Source organism: Salmo salar, chromosome ssa01 (assembly GCF_905237065.1).
Source record: "Salmo salar chromosome ssa01, Ssal_v3.1, whole genome shotgun sequence".
In the NCBI taxonomy this organism is placed as follows: domain Eukaryota; kingdom Metazoa; phylum Chordata; class Actinopteri; order Salmoniformes; family Salmonidae; genus Salmo; species Salmo salar.
The window spans coordinates 131,688,631-131,698,693 of record NC_059442.1 but is presented as its reverse complement, the minus strand read 5'-3'; the positions used below and the strand labels follow the sequence as shown (position 1 = coordinate 131,698,693).

Sequence of the window (10,063 nt, the reverse complement as noted above, 5' to 3'; positions counted from 1 at the left end):
GGCTGTGCGACCCCCCAAAGAAATGCCACCCCACACCATGACTGACCCACCGCCAAACCAGTCATGCTGGAGGATGTTGCAGGCAGCAGAACGTTCTCCACGGCGTCTCCAGACTCTGTCACGTCTGTCACGTGCTCAGTGTGAACCTGCTTTCATCTGTGAAGAGCACAGGGCGCCAGTGGCGAATTTGCCAATCTTGGTGTTCTCTGGAAAATGCCAAACGTCCTGCACGGTGTTGGGCAGTAAGCACAACCCCCACCTGTGGACGTCGGGCCCTCATACCACCCTCATGGAGTCTGTTTCTGACCGTTTGAGCAGACACATGCACATTTGTGGCCTGCTGGAGGTCATTTTGCAGGGCTCTGGCAGTGCTCCTCCTGCTCCTCCTTGCACAAAGGCGGAGGTAGCGGTCCTGCTGCTGGGTTGTTGCCCTCCTACAGCCTCCTCCACGTCTCCTGATGTACTGGCCTGTCTCCTGGTAGCGCCTGAGTCTGGAAGGAGAGTTTACAGTCTAACCAGACACCTAGGTATTTGTAGTTGTCCACATATTCTAAGTCAGATCCGTCCAGAGTAGTGATGCTGGACAGGCGGGCTGGTGCAGGCAGCGATCGGTTGAAGAGCATGCATTTAGTTTTACTTGTATTTAAGAGCAGTTGATGTGTCACTGCAACCTTAAAGGTCCTCAGTGATGTCACCATTGCCCTTGATTCTAAGCAATATTGTGCTGCTATTTTTATTGACTTGGCCAAAGCTTTTGATACGCTAGACCATTCCATTCTTGTGGGCAGGCTAAGGAGTATTGGTGTCTCTGAGGGGTCTTAGGCCTGGTTTGCTAACTACCTCTCTCAAAGAGTGCAGTGTATAAAGTCAGAAAATCTGCTGTCTCAGCCACTACCTGTCACCAAGGGGGTAGCCCAAGGCTCGATCCTAGGCCTCACGCTCTTCTCAATTTACATCAACAACATAGCTCATCCATTTATATGCAGATTATAGTCTTATACTCAGCTGGCCCCTTCTCGGATTTTGTGTTAAATGCTCTTCAACAAAGCTTTCTTAGTGTCCAACAAGCTTTCGCTGCCCTTAACCTTGTTCTGAACACCTCCAAAACAAAGGTCATGTGGTTTGCTAAGAACGATGCCCCTTGTCCCACAGGTGTTATTACTACCTCTGAGGGTTTAGAGCTTGAGGTAGTCACCTCATACAAGTACTTGGGAGTGTGGCTAGACGTTGCACTGTCCTCCTCTCAGCACATGCCAAAGCTGCAGGCTAAAGTTAAATCTAGACTTGGTTTCCTCTATCATAATCGCTCCTCTTTCACCCCAGCTGCCAAACTAACCCTGATTCAGATGACCATCCTACCTATGCTAGATTACGGAGACATAATTTATAGATCGGCAGTTAAGGGTGCTCTCGAGCGGCTAGGTGTTATAGGACACATCACTGCACTCTATACTCCTCTGTAAACTGGTCCTCTCTGTATACCCGTCGCAAGACCCACTGGTTGATGCTTATTTATAAAACCCTCTTAGGCCTCACTCCCCTCTATCTGAGATATTTACTGCAGCCCTCATTCTCCACATACAACACTCGTTCTGCCAGTCACATTCTGTTAAAGGTCCCCAAAGCACACACATCCCTGGGTCGCTCGTCTTTTCAGTTTGCTGCAGCTAGTGGACTGGAACAAGCCACAAAAACACTCAAACTGGACAGTTTTATCTCCATCTCTTCATTCAGATTCAATCATGGACACTCTTACTGGCAGTTGTGGCTGCTTTGTGTGATGTATTGTTGTCTTTACCTTCTTGCCCTTTGTGCTGTTGTCTGTGCCCAATAATGTTTGTACCATGTTTTGTGCTGCTACCATGTTGTGTTGCTACCATGTTGTTGTTATGTTGTGTTGCTACCATGCTGTGTTGTCATGTGTTGCTACCTTGCTATGTTGTTGTCTTAGGTCTCTCTTTATGTAGTGCTGTGTTGTCTCTCTTGTTGTGATGTGTATTTTGTCCTATATTTATATTTTATTTATTTATTTATTTTAATCCCAGGCCCCCGTCCCTGCAGGAGGCCTTTTGCCTTTCGGTAGGCCGTCATTGTAAATAAGAATTTGTTCTTAACTGACTTTCCTAGTTAAATAAAGGTTAAATAAATAAATAACAAAACGTGTGGGTAATTGAGCGCTAGTAACAAACTGCCTAGTCAAGCCTGCCAACTAAAAAGACTGAACCTACTGTTCAGTCGTGTGGTCAGGTGCCACAAAGAGGGACAGGAAAATTACAATTTGTTCAGAATAGTGCAGCACGGCTGGCCCTTAAATGTACACATAGAGAGCAAACCCTTAATAGTATTGGTATTGTATTAGGATCCCCACTAGCTGTTGCAAAAGCAGCAGCTACTCTTCCTGGGGTCCACACAAAACATGAAACAAAATACAGAATGAAATAATACAGAACATCAATAGACAAGAACAGCTCAAGGACAGAACTACATACATTTATGCATGTCAATCTCTCATTGCTCAAAGTGGAGGAGAGATTGACTTCATCACTACTTGTTTTTGTAGGAAGTGTTGACAAGCTGAATGCACCGAGCTGTCTGTTTAAACTACTAGCACACAGCACGGACACCCCACGCATACCCCTGAAAACATGCGGCCAGAGGTCTCTTCACTGTCCCCAAGTCCAGCACATACTATGGGAGGTGCACAGTACTACATAGAGCCATGGCTACATGGAACTCTTCCACATCAGGTAACTGATGCAAGCAGTAGAATCACATTTTAAAAAACAGATAAAAATACACCTTATGGAACAGCGGGGACTGTGAAGACACACACACACACACACACACACACACACACACACACACACACACACACACACACACACACACACACACACACACACACACACACACACACACTCTACATACACATACATTGTAATATTGCTGTATGGTGGTATTATACATTTTGTATTGTAGATATGTAGTGGTGTAATATTGTTATATGATGTACTGTTTTATCTTTTGTTTTATGTGTGATGTAAGTGCCTTAATGTGTTTGGACCCCAGGAAGAGTAGCTGCTGCCTTGGCTAATCGGGATCCCTAGTAAATACAAATAAATACAAATACAGGGGTAGCCTACTCAAATCTGAGCCTGGAGGTCTGGAGGATCCTAATGCTTTCTTTTCTCCTTGGTAGTTAGTTAGATGAATGTCACTGACTGGCCAGACATCCCACTCACTCATCCCACCCAGCTCTATATTTCTGAATCAGTGTCAGGTTAGAGGGGGAAACATTACAATCATCAGTAGAGGTCCAGATTTGAGAAAAGGTAACGTAATTGCAAGAAAATATTGGGTAAATGCAGCATTCCATTAACTGCAGTATTAGATTCTACCACTGGGGGTCACTGGTGTCTGTCTTGCAATCCTTCAGTCGTTCTTTAGGAACAGCTTGCAATGTGGCATAGGGAGGCCTACTCAAACATTGATCCATATCATCCATATACGAGCCATATAACTTTTTTTCCAATGCAGAATAATATTATTGACATCCATTGTTCAAGATTTTTAAATCGTCAGTAGACAATTTATTTAATGGTTATTGGTGCATTTGATTTTGTCACTCTGAATTGATAGGCTGGAAGACTGGGCATAGGGTATGATTGTTTTCAAGTCAATACCGGATAGTTACCAAAAAAAACATGTGATAATGATATAGCCCGTTAAACAATATCCCAATAGATACATTTACAATTCTGTTGGCAAAAAGTCCTAGTATGAATTCATATTCGAATAGTGGAAGTGTTGTACTCAATTGATCTAATTATGCTGACCACAGACACACGCGCACACACAAACTAGTACCCTATTTTCTCAAATAGGAAGCAATCAAATAACCTATTGTTTCAAATTAGTTTTGAACCTAAATAAGTGGGCTACAAAACTGGATAAAAACGGCTAGGCTACGCAAGACTATATTTATTCCGAATTTTGTTTGGGCTTCATTTTCATGATGGCCCTCCAACATAAACGAAAACGTTAGGGCTAGCCTACTATTTGTCCTTGTTGAACGGACAATAAATATGTCATGAGTCATATTTAGGTCTATGGCTGAAAGCATCTCTCAACAGCCTAAGCTACAGCTTCTTTAATATGAATGGGTATTGATAGACAAAAGCTACATTTGGATCTAGTAGCCTAGGCTGTCACATGATGAGCACATGCAGATGTCCCTTTATCGAAAAAGTAGATCTAGAATTGACTGGATTGATTCTGTTCCTTTTGTGTTTCGGCTAATAGTGGGTCGGGTGGCAACTCTTTTAATGTGCAAATCAAAGCTATGATGGAGAGCCAATGAGGACACACTCCTAAATCCTGTTGGCGCTCACGCTTGACACGCCGCCCACGTCACCGTTGGGTTACCCAATCGCAACAGAAACACCCCGTCTACTTTCTGTTTTCTACTCTCAAAGTTTTTACTTTTGCGGTAGACAGCGGAAAGTGATGATAATGTTTTATTATCTCAATGATCGTCTTGTGCATCGGAAAGAAATGGTGGCGTTTTATCAATAGTTTTCAAACATTCAATAATATCATCTCTATAGCAGTCTGTCCAAGTTAGCGAGGACGACGTGGGAAATGAATCTTATTTGAACGACTTTATTCTCAAGATTTGCAAGGTTGAAGAAGCAGAGTTATCCCTGTAATAATGGGTATTGGATCTCGGCTAAATTAATCTGGGATTTCACCTAGCATGGTTTCGTTTTAAAACACGACATTTTCATTTTAGAGACAATTTTTCAGGCGCTCAGTTTGCAAATGTTGAAGTTGGGCTAATATAGGCCTACCTCCAAGGAAACTTGTATTATTTTGTCTGTTTGATGAGAAAAACTTTGCATTATCACTTGAGAGCGTGAGCATTGCGGGTATTTTTGTTGTTGACAAAACCGTCGCATTTACCTGTTCTCGGTTATGTTAGCCGTGGGGCAGATGGACGGGTCCAGACAGAGCGCTTTCCTCTTAAGCACCCCACCTTTAGCAGCTCTGCATAGCATGGCGGAGATGAAGACCCCACTCTACCCAGCCTACCCGTTATCTTCCACCGGGCCGGCCTCTTCTACCTCACCTACTGCCACCTCTCCAAACCCCGGTGGCATCCCGGTGTCCTCACCGGGGATCAAACCATCCTCCGGAATGTCATCTCTCGGATCCCCCCATCAATGCAGCGCGCTAGGAACACCTCATGGAATAAACGACATCCTCAGTCGTCCCTCGGTCCTTTCCCCGGGAGCTGCTGCTGCCGTTGCTGCGTCCTCTTCTGCCGGAATCTTGTCCGGAATGCCCCGCTTCAGTAGCTTGAGCCCCCCGCCACCCCATGGGCTCTACTTCAGCCCCAGCGCTGCAGCAGTGGCAGTGGCTCGCTACCCCAAGCCGTTGACAGACCTTCCAGGCAGGACCCCGATATTCTGGCCAGGAGTCATGCAAAGCCCACACTGGAGAGACGCCAGATTCGCATGTTCACCCCGTAAGTAACTAGTCCACGTTTGTGAGCTATCTGAACTTCAATTGAACTTATTTTTATGCTTAATGTATAGGCTACAGGGGTTATTAATAATTCCCCAGTAGCCTATGGTATTTATTCCAAAAAACCGAAGCTGATCTGACTTGAATGTCTAGTTGCAATGTGCATTATTATAATGGACCAACAAAAGCTTATATTATAACAGCTCAAATTCAATTGATTATGATATCATATGAGAATATTCTAACATTAGGCCTATTCTAATATCATATAAATATTATATAGCCTACTATTGGCATATTCTATCAATAGGCTACATTTAGTTTAATGGACTAGATGCTTTATGTTTTACATTTTCAGATCAGAATTCTGTACTGCTCGACAAAGATGGAAAAAGAAAACATACTCGTCCCACCTTCTCTGGACAACAAATCTTTGCCCTGGAAAAGACTTTTGAACAAACGAAATACCTCGCTGGGCCAGAGCGAGCACGACTGGCCTACTCGTTGGGAATGACAGAGAGCCAAGTGAAGGTAAGACATATTCTGAAATAGTCTTTATAAAATCCAACAAGATGCATAATAATATTGTTTAGTAAGTAGCCTGTAGCTAACCTGCAACTAAAGGTGGAGCACACTAGCCTCTTGTAGCCTCTGCTACTCAATTTGAAAATGTCTCACGCTTTCCATTTGAAGTGCCTCGTGTATTTGAGACAATGTTTTGTCTTTCGTTTCAATATTCATAAATAGAAAGATATAGCCTACACTTTCAGTCGAATAACAGTGGTCAAACGAATCCAAATAGAAATGACTGTCTATTGCATTTCATATGAATGAATCGTTAAAGAGAATTCTCAAATAGGCCTAATTGTTATTATAGTCACAACTATAAATATTTCTAAAATATTAGTATGTATTTTTAATAAATTAATAATAAAGTAAACTACAATTTAACGAAGGATTTTGTTAATTTATGTCATGCAAATGAGGAAATAATGGTAGCAACGTTTTGCAGTGCAGAGCAGCATGTAGATGTTTGCCAACAACATGGAAGGACGCAAATTAAACCTATATTTTCTCATTAGAAAAAGATTTTGTCCATTTTTCTAAACGAACGATTAGAACGAAATATAACCTACTATTATTTGGACACGTGGTGACTTCACGTGACCTAGGCATATGCCCTTTTCATTTGGCATATTAGCAACGTTTGTAGGCCCAGGCTACATAAATGATATGCAAATTAGGTCTGATGGTTGTTAATCAATATCTTTGTCATAGATTAAGAGGTTCTTTGTTTGCATGTAATCAATGAATATCAACTTTTTAGGTGTGGTTTCAAAACCGAAGAACTAAATGGAGAAAACGGCACGCGGCTGAGATGGCTTCGGCAAAGAAGAAGCAGGATTCGGAGACCGAGAGGCTGAAAGGGGCTTCGGAGAATGAAGACGACGATGATGATTATAACAAGCCGTTGGACCCTAACTCAGACGACGAGAAAATAACACAACTACTGAAAAAACACAAACCAAACTCCTCACTCCTTATTCATACGTCAGAAAACGACAGTTCGTAGACAGACACGGGGGAAAAGACTTTTGACGCAACATTTCAAAGTGGAACTGGTGCAGGTTGTCCCTTTTCTCGTCCAAGTTTTGAAATTAATAAGTTTGCACGAGGACGGAGAACGCATGCCAGATCAAAGGAATAGACGCAATTTTGTAGTCTGGATCATTGGCCAAAACATGGACTCTTCAATTTATAGAAGTTTCAGCATTAAGAAGATGGTACTTACATGTAAATAGAAACGTGAGTTGTATTAAATAGAAATTATATTACTGTGAATATTTATGTGTAAAAAAAAAAATCGTTTTTTGTATCAAGCACTGCTGAGTCTCTTCCTCTCAGTTCTGACGTCTGACATTGTTATAGCTTTGTCAATTGTTAAAAGCGTAGCCTATATTCTCATCTTCATTTTCGTTTAGTTTTTGAAATTTGAAATTTACATTACATTTCATAGTGAAGTAATAAGATCCACCTGTTTATAGGACCCAATTTTCAACCTTTATGGACTCCGAAACAATATCAGAACAAGCTTACCTAAACCTATTGGCTTTGTATACTGAGTATAAGAAAGAAAAAAAAGAAAAATGAAATTAGCCACATATTTTACGTGTAAAAAATACTGGTTGTGACACAATTGAAGTACATTTGTAATATACATGCATACTGTTTGTCTCCCTAATGGTAAAATGTTTTTTCCCCAACATGTTACTTAATTTATATAATGTTTTAAGTTTGTAACAGTGATTGAATCCTGCATAAATGTGTAGGCCTAACGTTACCGCAGGTTCATATGTAATGCACTTTTATTTAATAAAAGATAAAATGCATGAACGTGGCTTTACTCTGGACATAAAACAATTAAATGTTGTTCTCGGCAGCATTAAGCTAATGGAGAACATAATGGAAAAAGCATAGGGGGAGGGTCAACTCATTTATTTAATATAGTTTGATTTTATCTACCTATAGGCCTACATTTCTATTTGTGTACATTAACGAAAGACATTTGAAGATATAAACAGGCTTTTGAGACACTGTTACTATTCATCTTAATGTAGGGGTAATCTCTCTTTGCAGGGCAGCGTAACGTTTTATATTTGTTTATCTAAACAGTGAATATATGAATCATTATTATTGTTATTATTGCTGGTGATGTCATGCCACGTTTCCTTGCTATGATATAGCACCAGAAATATGCACATATTTTGTTGTAGGCCTATAACCACGCTATAATAATAATAATAATTTATAGTAAATCAATAACAGTATTCACTTTGCAGTGCTTTTATAAAAAATGTTCAGCACTCTTTCCCTAGATTACTGGATCATAGAATAGATTTTTGAAAATCGAATCGAATAAGTAAGCCTAGACCCCAGAGGGTACAACTAGTATGGACTTGCGTTCACAGTATCGTATGACGCCGATATTAATGAATTATAATTGTCTATCTGGCTGAAATTGTTCCTCGTGCGATGGCGTGAAGATATAGTCGATGGGCAGAATATTCCAACAGTCACAGACAGTTAAAACATGGCCTGAAAAGTTCAGAATTAATGTATCTGTCGAAGAATCTAGAAATTCACTCCGCAGTGTCTATGCGTCTTCAGATTCGCATGATTACATCAGCATGTTCTTTTAAAATTGGAAATCACTCAACCGATTCACAGCGCTAGTAAATATTTAATTTATCAGATGTGGATATAAGTAAGATGAGGCATTTGCCAAGTCATTTTGGAGAGACTCACTGTTAGTAAATGCTAGATTTAAGACTTTAGCCTATTGAGAAGGGTATGTGATAGTGTCATCAAAGTTTGGTCTAAGTTAAAGAGACTAGGTCTAGAGAGAAATGCTATTTAAAAAAAAAAAATCTAATCGGCAATTTTATTGTACATTTGCAATATGGTAGTCCTAATAGCGACCTACATATATACAATAAACAGTTTGAAATAAAAGTAAGTTCAGGACACTGAAAGAACACAACGATGTCTCACAGTTAGATATGATTTCGAGTGCCGAAATGGTTAGTTACTCCGATGTAAAGCCTATAGGAAATATCTGCTACCAGACAGAAGGACCTGTAGCTTATGGATGCGCTATGAGGGCAGTTATGCAGTAAATGGTTTGTAGGCTTGAAAGGTAGGCCAATGCGTGCCAGTAGAGGCTGCTATTTGTATAACCATTTGAGATTCAGGCTATAACCTACTAAGTAACTTTCTCAATTAACTTCATGTTAAAAATGTGGTGGCAGTGTATTTTGGTTGACCACTTTTTCTGTCCACTTTCTCTTTGAATAATGTAGCACAACTACAACTGCAGGATTTCAATAAATACATTTTGATCTGCCATTTTGTCTCAAGTCTACACTGCCACCACATGTTTTAACATGAGGTTAATTGATAAAAGTATGCGATGGTGAAGAACAACAGCTGACAATGAGGATTTGTATGTCTCACATTATAAATATTATTGTGGCATATTTTCGAACGTCATTAGCAATTTTTTTAGCCTACTAATTCAGCCTATAGGCGATATATTTGATGCCATTTATTGACCGCACTAGGGCATGTCGTTCTGCCCCTGAACAAGGCAGTTAACCCACTGTTCCTAGGCCGTCATTGAAAATAAGAATTTGTTCTTAACTGACTAGCCTAGTTAAATAAAGATAAAATAAAAAAAATAGAATAAAAATATACAGGAACGTAATAGTTCCGACCTTCATGTTGCACAGTCCGGTCGCAGTGTCGGAGAAGCCGAATGAAAACTGCGCAGTTAAGCATGTTTTTATATTTTCACAGAAATTATGTGAGCGTCAAATGACAAGATCATGAACACGTGAAACATCCGGCCCGTTCAAGTTAGATATTTGAGCAATAGGCCCACTGTAGGCTATTGTCGATCCTATACTCCAATACAGAGCATCATGTCTGTAGGCTATGCCAATATGACTGGAATGCATTTTCTATGTGTACTGGAGTA

General features: G+C 40.6%; 1 protein-coding gene across 2 annotated transcripts; it reads left to right on the top strand.

Annotated features, from left to right (window-relative positions):
• The first annotated feature begins 4,472 nt into the window (after window positions 1-4,472).
• nkx6.1 (NK6 homeobox 1) lies at window positions 4,473-9,432 on the top strand. 2 transcript variants are annotated; one of them, XM_014129456.2, is made up of 3 exons: window positions 4,473-5,527; window positions 5,885-6,057; window positions 6,854-9,432. In XM_014129456.2, the coding sequence occupies exons 1-3, from the start codon at window positions 4,975-4,977 to the stop codon at window positions 7,097-7,099; spliced, it is 972 nt and encodes a 323-aa protein (XP_013984931.1). In that variant the 5' UTR covers window positions 4,473-4,974; the 3' UTR covers window positions 7,100-9,432. The 2 variants fall into 2 exon arrangements, with proteins under 2 accessions (XP_013984931.1, XP_013984924.1); XM_014129449.2 differs by having other exon boundaries at window positions 5,861-6,057.
• The last annotated feature ends 631 nt before the right edge of the window (window positions 9,433-10,063 follow it).

What these genes read in the sequence shown, in the direction of transcription:
- nkx6.1 (XM_014129449.2), top strand. Translation starts at nt 4,975, where the DNA reads ATGTTAGCCGTGGGGCAGATGGACGGGTCCAGACAGAGCGCTTTCCTC. An exon ending in CAGATTCGCATGTTCACCCC is followed by an intron (nt 5,528 to 5,860) that starts GTAAGTAACTAG and finishes TTAATGGACTAG; the next exon opens with ATGCTTTATGTTTTACATTT. An exon ending in TGACAGAGAGCCAAGTGAAG is followed by an intron (nt 6,058 to 6,853) that starts GTAAGACATATT and finishes TCAACTTTTTAG; the next exon opens with GTGTGGTTTCAAAACCGAAG.